The sequence below is a fragment of the Falco cherrug genome, chromosome Z, assembly GCF_023634085.1.
Source record: "Falco cherrug isolate bFalChe1 chromosome Z, bFalChe1.pri, whole genome shotgun sequence".
NCBI lineage: Eukaryota > Metazoa > Chordata > Aves > Falconiformes > Falconidae > Falco > Falco cherrug.
This window is the reverse complement of record NC_073720.1, coordinates 15,007,291-15,026,949: the sequence shown is the minus strand read 5'-3', so window position 1 is coordinate 15,026,949 and position 19,659 is coordinate 15,007,291. Positions and strand designations below refer to the sequence as shown.

Sequence of the window (19,659 nt, the reverse complement as noted above, 5' to 3'; positions counted from 1 at the left end):
TTGAAAAAAGTCACTATTATGTGGCAGTAGCATATCTGTACTTGTGCTGAAGTCTCATTATAAGCAGTATAGTCAATACAATTGATTCACCTTACCCTTGAGTAGGCATCTTGCAGCTAGTCAGGTTGTTTTCAACTTCACTGGCTGGTAGACAAGATACCAGTTGACTACAGTGGGTTACAGGTTTACACACCCTAATTCAGGTGCCTTCCTGTAGGTGTCTTAATCTTTAAGTATTGTCTAGTATTCCTGATGGTAGTGCAAGTACAGGGTCTTGTCTTTCCAAATATGTTCTGGATGTATACTGATGAGTTTGAAAACTTAAAAGCTACAAATTTGAAAAAGCAGACATAACTAGCAAACTCAAGCCAGGCTGATTATTTTTTTATTTATCACCTCCAGTAGAGAGGTAGTGAAGAAAGTACTTTCTTTACATCTTGGACACTTTGTTTCCTTTGTGTAATGAAAAATATACATCCTTTCAGGATGAACAGGGGAGTAAAGGACTATGTATACAACACAAATTCAGCTGTAGCTGTTCATAGTGCAGTGGGAGGCAACCTTCTATTACTGAAGTTAGTGTGGGGCACCACCCACAAAAGGCTTCTCTGCTGCTTTCCAGATGTCTGGTGTTTAGATTCGTCAGGCTTTTTCTAAAGACTTCCATTTTATGTAATGCATTTTTTGGGTTTGGGGTTTTGTTTTTTTTTTGGTAATGTAATACTTTCTAACAGTTCACATCTCCAACATGGCATTGGTATTTCATTTATTTCAAACTACAGTGCTGTTGATAGTATTGTTGTAGTGCCTATCACATGATGTCTAATCCCAAGACTGCAAAAGAGTTCTTCCTTGGAAACCTGTTCTGCCACAATACCACTGTGTACAGAGCTTACTGCAGTTTCTGTTACAGTAGTTTTGCGTGCAGCTGTCTGCCCAGCCCCAGTCTGTGCTGTTTGTCCCACTCTGCCTCAACTCACAGCCTTATTCATGAAGGTGTGGCTATACTATCTTTTCTCATCATGTTTGGTAGTCCTTTTCCATTTCCCAGCAGAATGCAGGGTCATCAATTGTGTGAATTGTGGTTTGTGGGATTGAGATTTATTGTTGTTGGGATGGTGGACCCTTGGGAAGAAAGGAAAAGACATTCCTAGTCCCCCTGTTTACCTTGTAGTTTGCTTCCCGTGTCACTAAAAAGCCCTAGCCCTCTAGTTAAAGCATAGGGTGATAGTGGATAGAAATTAATATAGAAGGCAGAAAAGAGTCCTGTCTTACCCAAATCCAGCCAACCCTTTGTTTAGAGGAAAGCAGTCGTTTGGTGTGGCAGTAACATGCTGTCTTTCTACTTCTAGGTTTACTTCTTGTCTTTATATTAGAAGAGGTTTAAGGATAAAGTTGTTCAGTTATAAGATGTTAGGATTGGAGGTTCAGACACTAAATGGATTTCTTTGTCAATTGTAAATCTAAGATACTGAAGAAAATCTGCTTTAAAATTGGAGTCTCTTCTCCCTGGGTTTTAGCATTTATTCTAGAGAACTTGGGTATACCTGGTTTTGGTTTTAAGCATAAATCAAATTGATGCTTCTTGAGGTGAAAATGATCTGCATCCTTAATTAAGACCAAGAGTACCAGTTATATTTAGGAAACTGCATGCTGTATGTATGTTTAGATTTTTCTTTTCAACTGTATCTGCTAATAACCTGTATTCTTTTGCAGAACCCTGTGATAATATGAGAGAGATTCTCCAAAATGTGGCCAAATTACAAGGAGTTTCAAATATGAGAAAACTAGGTCACTTGAATAATTTTACAAAGGTAAGAGCTCAAGCAGTGTCAGAACAAGTGATCATACAGGCAAGGTATTTTGCATTTACTTTATCAGACATTGCCTGGGAGATGCATGAAACAGCTTATTGTCATGGAACAGTACTTGAAATCTACATACTGTGGGAGAGGAAGTGAGCAAATAAGACAAGCTAATTTGTAAAGGCGGCATTCTGCTGAACGTTGTCTACATGTCCTATTGGCTCAGGTTTTTGTAGTATTTTAGTGCTTAGAAGCCTGATTTCAGGCTTCTGATATCTCCAATTTATAGGTTAAGTTGTGCAAATAGAGCCAAAAATTGGTTGCTGCTCCACAGAACTGAATTAAAAAAGTGAAATGCCAGACTCTGGATGTAAACTGACAAAGTGCGGTGAGGGGGAGGACTGTATCAATGAGCATGATATGCAGTGGTTTGGACACTAATAGAACAGCAACTGTCAACTTTCGCTGCAGTTTTCATAGTGAAAAAGATTTAAAGGGGCAATTTCTAGGAGTGCTGTCAGTACTGCTGATTTTTGAGGTGCTTTTTCCAAGTACGTGCTTCCAAATCATAGACATGTGACAGATATTTGCCTGAAAGTATGATGGGTATGTTGGAAGCTGTCACTGTGAGCTGACAGGAGGCAAGAATTAAAATCTTACTACAGGCTGAGGAAAGAGGCTGTGAAAGGCCTTCAGAAAGAGAGCAAGTGCCATTTTTTGGGTAGGTGAATAACCTGTGGAGAAGAGCAGAGAGGACAGATGGGAGGTGAGCAGGGTGTTAGGAAACAGGTGTCTGTAACATTAATGGTTGTGGTTGGGCCAGTGTTACATTTATCAAGGCAAGGGAAAAGTGCATTGCAGTCAGTGAGCTAGGAGGCATTGGAGCTTCAGTGTGAGAGTTACCCGAATAGATGGACTGATACTCAGAAGGAGCATGTAAGTTGTCTGCCTTCTGGATAGAGCACCACAGATAAGGCAACATGCCTAAAGATGAAACACAAGTTTCTGTGATGGAGGATGTGTCCTGCAATCAGCAGTAGCCAAGTAACAAGATAGTAGTGGAGAATTTTGTGGGTAAAGTTAGTTGTAAATTATTACTGTTGTAGAAGAGCTGGTAACAACCATTGATTAAAATAACCAGGAAGCTACTTGACAGTTTTGAGTCAATCTCAAGTCAAAGAATGAATGCTCAAGAGCAGATTTGGGGGACCAGTATATGAGAATGACAAATATGCATGACAATCTTTAAAGTGGGCATGCATCTCAGCTGTTCAAAGCACTCCTTGTAAGACTGAGGACCACTTCAGTGGTAGTATGAGATTCAGTTGGCAGGAGGGCGAGTACTGAGAACAAAATCACAATAGCAAATACATTTCTCTTCTAGTGCATTAATAACAAATCTGTAAATGCTCCAGGTTGGTTCAGAGCACATGTAGGTGCATAGTATTCACTGGGGAACTGAATTTACACTGAAATACTTTCTTTGGGTCATTGCCTTATGGTGTCTGTTGGACACCCACCACTGACAAAATGCTGCTGTTTTTACTGAGATTCCAAACTGTTGCAAGAAAGCCCTTTATTCTGCTAGCATAAGCTGGTGCATAGCTGTGTTTCATTTATCTGCTGATCTGGAAACTTAAACGTGAGTCCTTCCAAATTCTCTGGTAGGCTTAAAATTGAAGAGCTGGATTAGGTTTGCAGGTGCATGATTCCTAGTGAAAAGTCAATATGTGAAACTACGAATCTTAAAACACTATTGATTTTACTACTGAAAATCAATTGTTTAGCACCTCTAAATTTGTAATTAAAGTACAAACCAAAAATTCTTTTTAAAAGATGGTTTTGAAAAATTGTTAAAAATGGAAAATACAGAAACACAAGGAAGGTGATCATAAATTGGACTTAAGGCTAGCAAGAAATGATGAATTTGTGAAAAGTAACTTGATAAAATTAAATACGACTTTTGAAGGCATAGTGTGTGTTTCATAACCTGGTTTTGATTCTGCATCAGAGTGATCCTGTATAAGGGAATCATCCTACTCTATTTAATATTTAGCACTTGTTCTTATATTCATCTTCCTGGAATATCTGCTTTATAAATGTATAACTTGTACATACGGTTTTGCAAACTCTTCCTATTTTTGTTTGAACTGTAAATGCAGTTATGAAAATAGAATAAAGGTTGCAAATTGTATTGTATTGTCTGCCTTGTGGTTGGAACAATTCTGTGTTTTTCATTCCAGTGGTTAAGAGTGAAAGCCTGGAGCCTGGGGAGACAGTTTTGTTTCGTCTTTGTGCTCTGGTCTTCCACCATGAATTGATACAGTCTCAGTTCTCCCTTTGAGATACAAGTGTGGGGAAGATAGGCTAAGAGCTGGTTATTTTTGTACCCTGTCTTGGAATTATAATGAAGATCAACTTCATTTGCTTGTAAATTCTTGCATTTTTTTAAAGACTACTAGTTACCAAAGATACTTGCCCTATGGACAAGGAAAGGACCTTTGAAATCTCTTTAATAGCATATTTCTGGAAAAAATACAGAAATTCTGTAAAATTTAACTTTCCTGCTAAGAATATAATTATACTGAAAAGAAAATGCTAGCACCAACCTAAGCAGTTGCTTGCCACTGCAACAGATTTTTCCTTCAAAGACTGGGCAAAAAATGCATTTGGAAGAAATACTGTTCTGCTCTTTTGATAATTACAATTAATGTAAGTTAATGTGGACTTCCCTGACAGATCACGGTAAACATTAAGTTTTGTGTTAATTTCAAGATATCTGAGATATGCTAAGTTCAGGCTTCTTTCCTTGAAAGAAGACTAGATTTCTAAGATGGGGTTTGTTCCCCCCACCCCCTTTACTTAAGGAGAAGGAAATTAATCACCCTTTAAAAATTGCTGAACTCGGCTCCACTATTTTATGCAGAAGTTAAATATTTTTAATAAATTTTATTTAAAATATTTAACAATGATGGTCAGCAGTCAACAGCATTTGTTACTTTACCTGCAGGAATGATACCATAAGGCAGGTGTTTTGTATGAAGCTTGGTTGCCTAAGAGATGTAACTCCCTTTTCATTTGTCTTGCCCATCAAGAGAAGTGTTAACTAGTGATGTTCAGGTCCCCACAGCACCCATACTTACTGTGCATAGTATGCTGTATACATGATATTTTACAAAAACTTGCATTTCATTCATCAAGTTTTAGCTAGTACTTCTTGGTAAAAGCCTTAATGTTCATGTTGTTGGCTCTTTGTCTGCAGAACATGCGTTGTTCTTGCCCAACAGATGCTGTAAGTTTTCTGCTCCAAGAAATGAGTGTTCCCACTCTGGTAATACTTGGGCTATGGAAACGTATGTTTTGTTCTGAATTGCAGCAGTGGCAGACTTGGAGATTTATTTTTTTTTCTCCTTGTCTGTTGCTTATCACTTGAGTGAAGCTGCAGTTTCATGGGCAAAAAATGTTCTAAGTACTGCCTGACCTATATTAGACAAAATAGTCTTGTTTCTTTCAAATGACCTGCATCACTATTTAAGCTAACCTGAATTTTGATCTGAAAATTCTTTGAGGATTTGACCTCTAGTAAATGGTCAGTGACACTTCCAGTTGTCACAGCACTTCCCAAGCTTGGTATGTGCCTTTGGCTTCAGTAAACTGAGTAGATTATCCATTTTTCATTTATATGGCCAGCTATGTAAGGCAAGCGCCTTGAAGTTTCCCAGCTTCTGCTCATTAATACCAGAACATCATTGTTACTACTTTGGGGTTTTCCCCACCCCCGTGAGAAGTAGTAAGTGATAAATTACTGAAAACCAGAAGGAGCTGTACAATTGCATGTACCTAGTGGAAAATATCTTTCGGATTTGAAGTATGTGTTTAGAATCCTTTATTATAGAAGGCTTATTCCATTGTTGGGTTCAGGGAGATCTTTCATAACTTTTTAAACCTAAGAGCATATTTAAATAATGAACAGAAAAAAAGATCCACAGGTGTTATTAGAGGAATTTCTATTTTTCATTTAAAAAGGTGCTTCTTTAAGGTCAAAATGAAACTTAATTCATTTTTAGCTTAAATTTACCAATTGAATAGCATCAGTGATTTGGAAAATGGTATTTGCAGTCTACTCAAAACTAAGTCTGTGATTATTTATTGAGGCTCTACTGTTGTGCTGTATGTTAGGTTTTGACCATGCTGCTGAACTTGACTAGGATGGGGGTTGAGTTTGGGGCTAATAGAGGCTTTCATGGATTCTGTCTATGATTCATAGTCTGTCATTTTAGTGTCTTGGCTGTCTTTTGCAAAACCAAAGACTCTTAGAATCTGAATGCAGCGCTGACTGACTGTAGTGCCCATCCAAGTAGCTAAACCACTGTGGCAAAACTTGAAATCTCATGATGAAGTATGTAGCAGATAGGGACATTCAGCTGTTGGAACAGATCTGGAGAGCTAATGGGTCTAAATCCAGTCCACAGTTTCAGTAGGGGTTTCTCCTAAGGCTAGGATCTATTAAGTAGTCTCCTCATAAATATTACCAGTGATGGTTCAAACTTTATTTCCAAAATTACAATATAATAATTATATTTTGGATGCATAGAATAGTATCATACTTTTACCTAGTAATTGCTGTAACTTTTGTTAAAAACACCTTTGGTCTCCTTGTGCACCCAACTTGTGTATGCTGTTGACCTCCTGTGGTTTTGTTGTTTTGAGCTACTGTTTCCAAGACATGTTGATGTGTTACTCACATTGCTATGACTCATCCAAGTAGCATGAAAAACTCATAGCTGACAGTAAACATGAAAAAAACCACTGTAAGTTAGTCACTGTCTGGCCTAGTGTAAGTAGCATTTTGTCCTAATATTGAATCATACCCTCAAAGAGTTTGTGCTGTTCCCATTCATTGACTATTACATTAAAAAATCCTGAATTTTAGAGTTGACTTATTGGCAGTTTTAACAAGCAAAGTATACTGTGTGTTTATGTATACATATTGAAGTATATAATTTATTTTGTATATATAAATGCATACATTTTATATAAAAGTTGTTGTGTTCTTCACAAATATCTATATTATATATATATATATCACATATATATATATCACAAATATGCATAATTCCAGGCACTATATGGTAATCTGTTGCTATTTTAGTGAAATATAACAATGTAATTAGTCAAAAGCAGACTTTAGTGTTCTGGTACTGCTTGCTTAGAGATTTATACTACAGTGATATGCATATTCATTGTTAAATGTTACAGTCAAACATGTGACAGTTTGGCCTTGTCAAGAATTCAGCCATCTACAAAAATCACTGCATTTGGGCTATTATCATTGGCCTGCTTGTGTTTGAAGGTGAAATGAGAAGAAAGTTGCAGTTTTCCCTATAGTGTAAGACCAGACACTGAGCAGATACCTAAAGCATTGAGACTAGCTGAACAGTATCTTCTTTATAGCAGCTTCCATGACTTTTTCCACTTTTAAACATACATCAATCCAACCTTATGTTTGCAAGGCTTTTTTTTTGCCCAGACTAAATAAACCCGATGGCTCAGCCATCATGGGTGTATTTTCTAGCTGTACTGTACATTTTCTGCTACACTTTTTCCAGTTTGTCAGCTCTTAAAATGTGGTACCCAAAATTTTGTTTTTCATGCTGTTTTGAGAGCAGCCTGTCAAGCAGAAAAATATCTCTTAACCTCAAACTTCATGCAATACTATTAGTACTTCTAAAGGTAAAATTTCTCCCCTCCCCTCCCGAAATTATGTCACTAACTCATTGAGTTTATAGCTTGCTGTAACTTACAGTTCTTGCTTTCCTTTTGAAATCTGTTTTTTGTATTTAATGTTCCAAATCTGTTCTGGACATTTTATATTTCTCTGCTGGACTTCTTTCAGTTTTCATATGCCTGTTAGTATGTGGTACCCTGAAGGATATGTTACAGCATTCCTTCTATTTTATTGAATTTTCTCACTGAGTTTGGGCACTCCTTTCAATTCACTGAAGCATTTTGAATTCAGATCTTGCTTTCCATCTCTTAAATTCTTTTCTAGCTGGAAATCCTGTAAGCACACTACTGTGTGTAAATTGGAAGGAAAGCTAGTACATAAGTGACAGCAGCCCACTGGAATGAGAATAAACTAATAGCTAAAGTAGCTAGTCTTCTTAGGTTTTTTAGCCGATTTTATCTCTTTATTTTCTGTGAGAAATTTCATGTGTATACACAGACAGCATCAAACACTCTAGTAATTACCATCACATTCAGAAATTTGTATCCACACAGCAATTAAATTTGATGAAAGTTGTAACTATCGTGATGTTACCTGACTGTATAAGATAAGGTCAAGTTTCTTTCTACATCAGTGAGGGTATGTATATGCAGTGGGAGCACATGTATAGAGGAAAACAATTGGCATTGAGGAGCTAGTAACTGCGCTATATGTAGCTATATAGGCTAAGAGTGGTTACTGACAACTAGACTAGAACTCATCCAGTGAACTGAGTACTCTGTAGCAATTGTAGCAAGCTAGGTGAATTCCTGAAAAATGTCATCTGCTTTGGTTTCATCTTGGGACTGCTGAAGATGCAAACCAATAGTAAGTGCAATGGTAGCAGGCTTGCTTCAGAAATGCACTAGTGGACACAATAGCAGCTTTCTCAAATATAATTTTTTTCCTACATCTAAACTAATTCTATGGGTTGTTTAAAGTAGGAAAAAAGACTATCAAAGATAATCTGGTATGTTAAACTAGGATTTCTCATTTATGTCTGGGGTGGAATGATGGGGAAAGATTTAGATGTGTAAATGATTGGGCTAAGCAATATTGATGTACTTGTCTGAAACTGAACAATGCACTGGTTTTACTCACTATCTTCTCACACAGTTTTGCTTACACTCTGCCAGCCAATTTTTACAGTTCATAAAATGTCAATAGAAATGCTAAAGCAGCAGTGGTGGCCTTAGGCAGTTCAACAACATGGCATAAAAATAGATTGATGCTAGGAAGTGACATATTGTCATAAGCAGTTAATGCACCAATTGTCTAGTTTTATTATCACTTAAATTTCAAAGGGGGGGGGGAGGTTATATAATAACTTCCCATAGGTTTTATAATAATCTTTGGTTATAGCCACTGTTAAGAAAAACGCAAAATCCAGATTATTTCAGTTAGCTTATTTGAGCCCAAATGTGAAGCTGATTCAGGACGATCTGATAATCTCTGTCATGAACAACTTTGGATTTCAGCATTATCATTACGCTTATTTCTGTATCCTTTCTATTTCACTATCACTTATTTTTTTTAAAATGTTGAGTGATCCTTGGAAGACTTGGTACCTGTTGAGCATAAACCTACATATTGCTTGAATTTAAATCGTCATGCTAATAGAATGACTTCACTTAAAAGCAGAGTTTCTGTGCAATATGCTCTTATTTCAGGTGGAGTTGAACAGTAGAACAGGAGCATGGAACATATTAATTATTTCAACTCACAGTAGCTTTAATTTAATTGTTTAGTTTATTATAAACTTCTTATTGCTAGCAGTAAATACATGTAAAGAATGTGGCATGGGTTTTGAGATATATTAATACTTTCAGAGTGAGGGTATTTACTAGTTAGCACAAACACTTACTGAATTCCTCACTGAGGAGAAAATAACTGTGTCGGTTCAGAACTGAACACATGAGAGGACAAAGTGCAAAGCTATTGCACTCAGTCACCTGAGTGAAGTGCTTGGAAAAATGCTTTGGGATTTGGATGTGATAATAAAGTATTTTATAATTTTAGCTAGGGGTAGTAAATGAGATTGCCAGGAATGTCTTTGTCACTCTTGCAAAAGGAGAACAGAGTCAGCTTTTATGGAGGAGACACTTTCCCTTTCATCAAGAGGCTAAAGCATTGGTACACACCAGATTGCTGCTTTTGAGATTGGTTTTGCATGTAAAAAGTGCACTTGTAAATCTTGAGTCTTGTGTTCAAAATGGATGGATATGGTTGAAGTGTTCAGGTTTCACAATGTTATAGGTGTCTTCTTGTGTGCATAAATTCAACCTTTGCACTGATTGTTTCAGAGGTACAAGTTCTGTGGGAACAATGGCGGGCCAGGCCAAATGTCAGTTACAGGATACTTACCATTGGCAATACCTTTTGATTTTTATTTTTTTTGTAGGCCTGTGCTGTTGCAAAACATGACAGTGGACCATCAGTGTCAATCTGTGCTTCAAAGCTGTCACCAGAGCCCTCTTTTTGAATGCAGATGTGCTTTGACCTCAGGGTTTTTTACCAACTGCCCAAGTAGCAATCTGGAGTTGAAAATCTGACCAGCTGGCAGTTTACATGATTGTACAAGCTTTTCTCTCATATAAGAAACCATAGATCTGTGTGTATGTGGTATATAAACAGAATACTGACATCAGAAATTCTCAGGGTAGTCTGAAGATTATATGCTTCCCCTTGCCATATATGAAATTTCTCAGGTTTCTTAAAAAGCATTGCCAGAAAGCTACATTTTACATAGTTATTTTTGAAGAGTTGTAATTAATGAATACATTCTTTTGCTTTCAGCTTCTGTGTAATGCTGGCCATGCTGAAGAAAAGCTAGGTTTTACATATGACAGCATCATAATATGGTAAGTGGTAAGGAGCACTAGAGCAATACTAGGGTACTTTAATTATTCTAGGTATAATTAAATAAACTTTATTTGTACTTTTAAGCTAGTATTTTGTATTTTTACTGTGTTTGAAATTTCATAATACAAATATGTACCTTACACATATTTGAGTAAAATCAGAAATATATTACTAGCTTTTGAACAAAGAGAGGGGAAAAAACTTCGAAGTTAAACATGTGGGTTTCTTTATTATATTCTTCATAGATGTAAAAATACCTCTGAATAACTGTACTCGCAGAAAGCACTTTTAGTAAAAACATGCACCTACAGAATGTGAGCATACTGCTGATTTGAATCAGGATTTGAAGATAAACATTTTACGTTGGTTTGATGTGTATGATTGTCTTTGTAGTATTGCTTTCCCTGCTACTAAAACACTCTTTTTTCAATCAATCAAGTGGAATTTTCCTGTATTTTGTCACAGTTTCTGACAGTCAGAGGTAACTACATACTTATTTTTAGAATGTATCTGTTTTTACACAGACATATGTAAATTTGTCCTGAAGCTTAGCACTGATGGCAGAAACAACTAAGATCTATTATTTAATATGATTTTCTGTTCTTTCAATTTAGTTAGCTGACTTAAGGAAAGCAAGCTTAGAAGAAGCTGGTAATTCTTACTTAAAGTGTTGGAAAAACTTGTGTAATATCTTGTGGAAATACTGTAAGTCGTTTTCTTAAATAGAACTGATTTTCCTTACTAGTACTGAAAATTTTTTAAAATGTTAGCATATTTTTGTGAAAACATGTTTTGCTGTAAACGTCAGTAGGTTATCATCTTCTGATCTTATTTATGTAATCTATTACAGTGCTTTATGATAGGACTACATGTTACTTAAAAGTACAACTTCAAATTTCAGAGTTCATTACCAAATATTTTTAAATACAAATCTTTGAAGGTTATGCAAATGCCAGTGTTTGGTTTTACAGGAAGAAGTTTGCAGAAACATCTGCTAATCCAAACACAATTATGGATATTAATAAGGAAGAGATAAACTGTTGTTCTAAGCAGGTGCATGAAGAGAATTAGCCCCCTGCTTAGAAAAATGCCAAAAATTACTTGTCAAAAAAAATGAGAAGACTTAGGGCAGGAAAATAAGCTTCGTTAGCATTGTTACTTTGGTCAGTTCAGTGGTTCCTCTGTGTATGTATATGAGAAGCAAATTTTTTATGCATAGATGTAGGTTATTCTGCTAAAGTGATAATTTTCAAACTTAATACCACTCAAACACTCAAATTTTAACAATCATAATTGTGCTGATTGGTAGTTCTACAGAAATATTAATTGATTGTTTTCATGAAATAGAGACTTTTCAGGCAAACTTCCAAGTTTTTCTCTATGGAGTGGTAGGATTATGTTTGCAGATTATTTTGCTATACAGCTGTTGCAAGTAACGGAATTTTGATTTTGGAAATGACCTTCAGGTAGGCTAAGTACCTTTGGAAATAACATTCAAGTTCTGTAACTTGCTGTGCTGATGTTCCCAATGTTATTTTAGATTTCTGTGGGGAAACCTTTTCATTCTGCAAAACAAACTTGTTTTTCTTTGAAAGCATGAAAAGTTATTTAGATGCAAGAAATACTTTTGAGTTTTCCATGTTTGTGAAGTATGAATGGCTTACTTTGAGTTAAACTCAAAAGGAATCAATGATTTCAAGGATAATTGTAGATTTCCTTGATAGAATATTTACCTAAACTAAAGAGTTACAGCCTACAAGAATTGCAATTATTTTCCAGGTAGAGATCTTTATTTTAGAACTTGTTCTCTTTATGGAATTTTATTAGTTCAGGTGTCTGATTATGTCCCCCCAGTAGATGGGGATAATGATGACACGTTTTGTTGTCATTCCCGGTGTAGGTAGGTCTTCCCATACTGTACCATTGACAGGTGAGAGGAAGCCTTGAGCCATGAAAAAAAGAGAGTGTCGGTAGGCCTCAAACTTTTGAAGGTCTTTTAGTAACATGCCAGGAGACTTTGGCCATAAAAGCAAAATCCAGAATATTCACTATTACCTGGCTGGATTAAACAGAGATTTGTGAAAACCGTGGTTGTCTTTCTCTAGTGGGTGCATAAGATGCTACAGGAAAAGGTGTGAGAATGATTCTGTAATAGGTAGTGAGTATGCTTTCTTACTCCATCCTTTGTTCTTCCAGACTTTATCATTCTTATTGTTTATTAGTCTGATGCTGTCTTCAGAAGTTACTTTCTTTTCTGCAGTGTTGTTTAACTGCAGCTGGTAACTGAGCCCCACGCAGCTGCTCTCTCATTCCCCCTTGCCCCGGTGGGATGGGGGAGAGAATCAGAAGGGTAAAAATGAGAAAACTCATGGGCTGAAATAAAGACAGTTCAATAAGTAACGTAAAAGCAGTGCGCACAAGCAAGGCAAAACAAGGAATTCATTCACTTCTTCCCACGGGCAGGCCGCTGTTCAGCCATCTCCAGGAAAGCTGGGCTCCGTCATGCCCAACGGTGACCTGGGAAGACAAACGCCATCACTCCAAATGTCCCTCCCTCCCTTTGTTCTCCCCCCAGCTTTATATGCTGACCCTGACATCGTGCGGTCTGGAATACCCCCGTGGTCAGCTGGGGGCAGCTGTCCGGGCTGTGCCCCCTCCCAACCCCCTGTGCCCCCCCAGCCCCTCGCTGGTGGGGTGGGGTGAGAGGCAGAACAGGCCTTGGCTCGGGGTGAGCGCTGCGCAGCTGTAATGCAGACAGCCCCGCGTTACCAGCGCTGTTTCCAGCACAAATCCAAAACACAGCCCCACACCAGCTTCTGTGAAGAAGATTAACTCTGCCCCAGTCCAAACCAGTACACAAGGATGCTTAAAATACTGGGGCAGGTAGTATTGTACTTACTTTCTCTTGCAGAAACATAATGTCTTTTTGGCCAGATGCATGCAGAGTGTGCATATCTAAATAATTTTCTGATGGCTATTTTGTAATCATGTAGTATGGGTTTTTAACACAGTTGTTGTCTTGATGTGCGTTCACATCCAACAATCTTGAGTTTTATTCATCATCTTGTTCTCTTGAAGTTTCTCATAACCCCATCCTGTTCTTATTAATATGAACAGAAATGCTGCCCTCTGCATTTCTGTCCCACTTGCTTTCTCCAATTCAAGAAATGTATACTGAATACTACCTACAAAAGTAGGTTGTGAACCTGGAAAAAAGTTTTCTATTCACCTCTGCTCTTTAAATTAATCTTTTCAGATTTTGATTTGTGAAACTACTTTTCATTACTCTCAGATCTTTTTATATCCCTTAATACAGTCTTGAGCAACACCTTATGGCTTTTTATTTTTCCTTTTAAGTCTTTCAAAGGATTAGTGGAATAAAGTTTGTGTACAATCTACTGGATGTACAGTTATATTTTAAGGTGATTTTGTTTTAAGTTCATGAACAGTCCTCTGGATGCCCTTTGGAATCCTTTTTTTTATAGACCTGTTTATCACCTTTTCTCCATCTTGGCCCCTACTGTTTCTCTTACAGTGCTAGCAGATATGTACACTAGTTCATGTTAATGTTCTTTCCACTTAGATGTGAAGCTTGGTGGGCTGCTGATGGTACTTACTGATAATTTCCTCCATTTCTTTTGCTGTTTTTCACTTGTTAGTCTAACATGTTTTTTATAATAAAAGTCTTTATGATAGGAATCTTCATGCAGATGTCTAAAGCAATGACTTAATATGAAGAGAATGTTTGTTTCTGTCATGCTTCTGTTTGTCTGTTACTGGCTTCATCCCGTCTCCTTTTCCTTTTGGGTTAGCCAGGGGGTCCAATTTATTTTTTTGAGTTGTCTCCTTGTGGTATGGCTGATAAATCAGAACATGTAGACACATGCACATACATTTTGCTATGTATTTTTTTTCTACCTGCTGTAGCATATCTTCATTGTCTTTATAAGGTCAGGTTTCTTTCAGGTTTTTGCAGGTCAGTCATTGACTAGTGAGTGGTTTGGGTTTTTTTGTTTTTAATAGATTTTTGTTCAGTGTTGTATGCTTATATATATCATTGTTTTCATCCAACCTTTATAGATTTTTGTGACCTTTATATTATGTCTGTATCTTTCTGGCTAGCTATATCTTTAAGTAATGAGAATGCAATGAAATGTGTAGTGACACATCCGTTTCTGGTACGTTCTGCTTTTGGATGTCGAATCTCATGAGTGTTGTCCTTTGTAGTGGTTTCACTGTTGCTAATTTTTTAATTAACTTCTGTCTACATATTAACAATATCTTCCTCTTTTGAGTTGTAGAGCAAGCTTTAGTAGCTATTACTGCTTTTGAGAAACTATTAGTCTAAAGATTGTTTTGGTCTGCCTTTCAGCAAAAATTTTCCTCTCAGATATAAAAGTAACATTCTTTACTTGAAGGGGAAAATAAGTAAATAATATAGATTCAGGATTTGGCTGTCCTAATAAGAAATGTCATGGATAGCAAAAACACCATTTGCATGAGTAATAGGTAACTTCTGCCCTAAGAAGAAACTGCTTAAGTCTGTTGAATTGGTATATCTAAATGAATTGTAAACTCTAAGGTAAAAGTTCAAATAGAAAAATGCCATTGAATAGAACAGAGTCTTAGTGCTCATCCGTCAGACTTCCATCTCTGGAAAGATGCAGAATTAGAAACAAAGCACGATTTGTGATCTGAGGAATACCTGTTATCTACTCAGTACAATGGAAAAGTTGATGGCTTTTCTTGAATGACTTCAGAAATAAATCTCTCCTGTAGTACTTTTTTTTTTTTTTTTTTTTTTTAATTACGGGAATAATTTTTTGTGACCTTACAGTATTGAGAATCTGTTTTTTTGCTTCTAGCTCAGCTTAAAGTAAATTAATAAAGGCAATTAGTGGCAGTCATTAGGTGATGAGTGTTTGAATCATGTTTGATATTATAGCAGAGATGGTCTGCCTGAAGTTAATTCCCTACTCGGTACTGAAATTAATAGTCGCTCCATCTTTATTTGCATGTAGTGTTGCAGCCTTTCTGCTTTGTCTGTATATCATGTGGAATTAGGTTCCTGTTACAGTGACTTTTACACAGGCCACTTAATGTCCAGAAAGATTCAGAAGGTTTTTGGCCTTAGAGTAGCTGATTACCATGCATGATGATCCTGGAATAAGAAAAACAAACAAACAAAACCCCCCAAAAAACAACAAAAAACAACAAACAAACAAACAAAAACCCAAACAAAAATGTGCCATTTGTATAGGTGGAAATTCAATCTCACTGACTGAAGTATTTATATTCTTAAGTGTTTGCTGAAAGAATCCTACTAAAATACATCAATGGAAGGCTGGATTTTTTTTGGCCCCACTGTGTAGTCGGGTAAAAAGGGCAGATCTTTGAAGGACCTTGAAAAGGACGGCGTGTCACTTCACACTTTCAGACTCCACCTCTGGAGGCCCTCAGTATCTCATTTCTTTTTACCTAGATAGTGAACTTGGGAAATTATATTATGATGACAGTTCCGTTTAGGAAAGCTCACCTTGGTGCAAGCAAAATGCTTCCAAAATGTGTGGAAAGACAAGTATGTTTTGGTTATATGTTAAAATGAAGTCTGTGCTGTGCAGGGCTGCTTTAGTTATGACTCAGTCATATTTCATGTAAACATAACACGGTGCTATAACATTTGTAGTAAGTGGTGCGTATAATTCGGGTAAAAATCATCTGTTAGATGTCAAGATAAGTTTTTGAGGGCTTACAGTTATGGGTTGGCAGTCTAGCAGAGGAGGAAATGCTATCTACCTGTTAAATTTTATTGGGCTAATATTGTGCTTAGCTGTTCTATCAAGTAAGTCACATACAGGTCTTGGTTGTGTATCACTTCACTTCATGAATGTGCAAGCATTTCTTTTAGTGCAGAAAATTGATTTGTGGCTTTCAGGTTAATGAATTGTCTACATCTGCTGGCAGGGTGAAGGTTTGCCTTCTAGGCTGTACAGGTGAGCATCCTGAAGACAGAAAATCTAGGCAAAACATTTCTTTATAAAAATCAGGGTTTTTTTTATTTTAAAGGAGTGTTTAGTAGCTGCATGTCAGATGGCAAAGTCTTCCTGCTGCTAAATAGCTGTTTATCCCCCTTTTCTTCTTCATTGTAGCCTGCGGTTAGCTTTACTCAATGAAGCAAAAGAGGTGCGAGCAGCAGGATTGCGAGCCCTCCGCTATCTCATTCGAGACTCCAGTATTCTCCAGAAGGTGCTAAAGTTGAAAGTGGATTACTTGATAGCCAGGTAATTTTTCTCTTCCTTCTTGTTGTAAATTATACAATTGTAAATCTTTTTCACTTTTACTTGCTTTCTCATGGTTAAGCAAGATGAGAATACGTGTTTTCATATCCTCTTACATTCTTGATACGTAGTTTTATAAAAGCCATTTTTCTTCAATATGAATAATTTCCTTTAAAATTAGAAGGATAATACATTACATCAGCTAATCTAAATAAAATGTTGTCCTAATATATGATATACTATGAATAATCTAAATTAATTTATAACTGAAAAATACAGAAATCTGTGGTGCTGTTAGAAGGTTGAAACATAAGTCATTTTCGTAAGTTGGTTTATGGGAGTTGTTCTGATTCTTGTTATTATCGTAGTGCTTTGGAGTCTTTAGTACAGAGTCAGGGCTAAAAATCAGTTCATGCCCAAGAATTTGTAGCCTAAGTGTAACCAGTGACAAAGGGCAAACTAACAATGAAATAATAAGATCAGCATGATGAGTGGATGTAAATATTAGCATTTATAGTGCTTCCTTTGTTAAAAACTTGTTGGATTTAGTATACTGCTGTAAGCATGTGTGTTTCTGTTTATAAATATACACAGTTTTAGTGTGCTGTTCAATTTTATTGGAGCAAAAGGACTTTTCTGATCTGAGAACACATGCAAAACATGATGTGATATATTACAAATACTTCTAGTCTCATTTGAAATGACAATTGCAGCTAGCTCAGAAAATACTTGTTGAAGCCATTATACCTTGTTATTGTACATTTGAGAACATTCTAGTGATTTAGTTATCTTCACTGTAATTAAAAAAAAAAAACAAGTGAAGCTAAGTGACCAATCATAATGAGTATGCTTGCTGAAAGGCAGAGTTTTTAGAGAGTCATAACACTCTTTCTTCTGTTTATTCAATTGCATAAATATTAACACAAGCTGTTAACAGTTAAGGTGAAAGTTAATGTTGTTATAAACAAAATATGTTCTTTTAACTTATTTTAGGTGCATTGACATACAGCAGAGTAATGAAGTAGAAAGAACCCAAGCACTTCGATTAGTCAGAAAGGTAAAATCTAACTATAGATGGTCTTACAAGCTATGCCAGTCAGTTGTGCTGATTTCTGTCTTTTTCCATCAGCATTTTTTTTTCACAGGCTGTAATACGTTACCTTACTTTCTCACGTAAGAAGAAATTGTAGCTAATAATTCAAAAGAGAGAAGGAAGGGTAGTGCTGACACTTTTTTTGAGTTTAATCTCTTAGCACTGAGAATCTTGAATGGTCTAGAGAAATTCTGCTAATTGTCTTTAATAGAGATCACAATGGACAAGATTTGGGAAAAATTTATCAAATGAACACAAGGGTATAAAGCCCATATTACTAAGTTTCATCTAATGATTAACTTTATTGTATAGTGCTGTTAAGCATCTGTGAATCAAGAATGGGAGATTTTCTGCCATTTGAGAAATGAGGCAAATGGCTGTCACTGCAATAATCACTTGAAGGAATGCTTCTAGTACTGCTTTATCTTTAGATGTTGATGCTGTCTGTAATTATTTTCTCAGATACTCAATAAGACATAGTTAGTTTGTGGTGGTTACTGTCCTGTGTAGCCATGGATTTGAGATGTTTGAAGCTCATTTTTCAAGTTCATCCTAGAGAAATTGGCATATACAGCTACTGAAGGTATTTTTTTCAGGCAACATGGTTCTGCCTTTGTACTGGACTTTATTGTTCTTTATCATGCTTATATTACTCCCTTTTTACTGAGTGTCTTAGCAAAAACTACCAAAGACTTGAAGTAGTTGGAAGAATGATTCCCCAGGAGCACTGTGTGTGTTTAATCTGTTTTGTGTGTTTATGTATTTTTTATATATTTAGGTTGAAAATATGTAAGTTTGATATGCAGTTTGTTTTCTTACATTAGCTCACTTGGTTTCTGTCTTACAGAGGAGACAACATGCTTGATTAACAATTGTGCCAAAAAGAGTTTCAAAGCTTAAACACTACCACCACCCGTAAACCCAAACAAACAAAATCCACAATCATAAAGGAATGGATCCTTGAGGAAGTCAAGTTCTTAGCTAATCTGCTTTAAAAAAAGAGCTTCAATGTAGAGCCAGAACAAAAATTGGAAGATGGAATGGAAACACATTTATAATTGGCTTTATTTGGGTCAGAAACTTGTCCTCATTATTCCTGGGCTTTTTGGAGCATTTTCTAGTTGAGCAAAGACTTCTGTCTTGCTTGAAAGAGGCAAGAGGAAGCAAACGATAAATAGATTATTCTGATTTGCAAAAATGATACTGGAATCATATAGCTGACCACCAGAGCTTTTTCTCCATCATTGTACAAGGATGCTGTGCATGTGTCGTCATTTAATCCGAGCTAGCAACCAAGCCCTATGCAGCTGCTCTCTCATTCCCCCTTGCCCCGGTGGGATGGGGGAGAGAATCGGAAGGGTAAAAATGAGAAAACTCATGGGCTGAAATAAAGACAGTTCAATAAGTAACGTAAAAGCAGTGCGCACAAGCAAAGCAAAACAAGGAATTCATTCACTTCTTCCCACGGGCAGGCCGCTGTTCAGCCATCTCCAGGAAAGCTGGGCTCCGTCATGCCCAACGGTGACCTGGGAAGACAAACGCCATCACTCCAAATGTCCCTCCCTCCCTTTGTTCTCCCCCCAGCTTTATATGCTGACCCTGACATCGTGCGGTCTGGAATACCCCCGTGGTCAGCTGGGGGCAGCTGTCCGGGCTGTGCCCCCTCCCAACCCCCTGTGCCCCCCCAGCCCCTCGCTGGTGGGGTGGGGTGAGAGGCAGAACAGGCCTTGGCTCGGGGTGAGCGCTGCGCAGCTGTAATGCAGACAGCCCCGCGTTACCAGCGCTGTTTCCAGCACAAATCCAAAACACAGCCCCACACCAGCTTCTGTGAAGAAGATTAACCGTATCCCAGCC

The 19,659-nt window shown here is 37.0% G+C and overlaps 1 protein-coding gene across 3 annotated transcripts in view; it reads left to right on the top strand.

Moving 5' to 3' along the window:
• The window catches only part of RICTOR (RPTOR independent companion of MTOR complex 2), a 91,028-nt gene that overhangs the window by 16,220 nt on the left and 55,149 nt on the right, over positions 1-19,659 (top strand). Inside the window, exons 3-6 of one of the 3 annotated variants that reach the window (XM_055698294.1) lie at positions 1,717-1,814; positions 10,369-10,433; positions 16,584-16,715; positions 17,706-17,769. In XM_055698294.1, the coding sequence (XP_055554269.1) occupies positions 1,717-1,814; positions 10,369-10,433; positions 16,584-16,715; positions 17,706-17,769 (359 nt within the window). The remainder of the gene's footprint in view (positions 1-1,716; positions 1,815-10,368; positions 10,434-16,583; positions 16,716-17,705; positions 17,770-19,659) is intronic. The other 2 variants (XM_055698296.1, XM_055698295.1) reach the window with 2 other exon arrangements.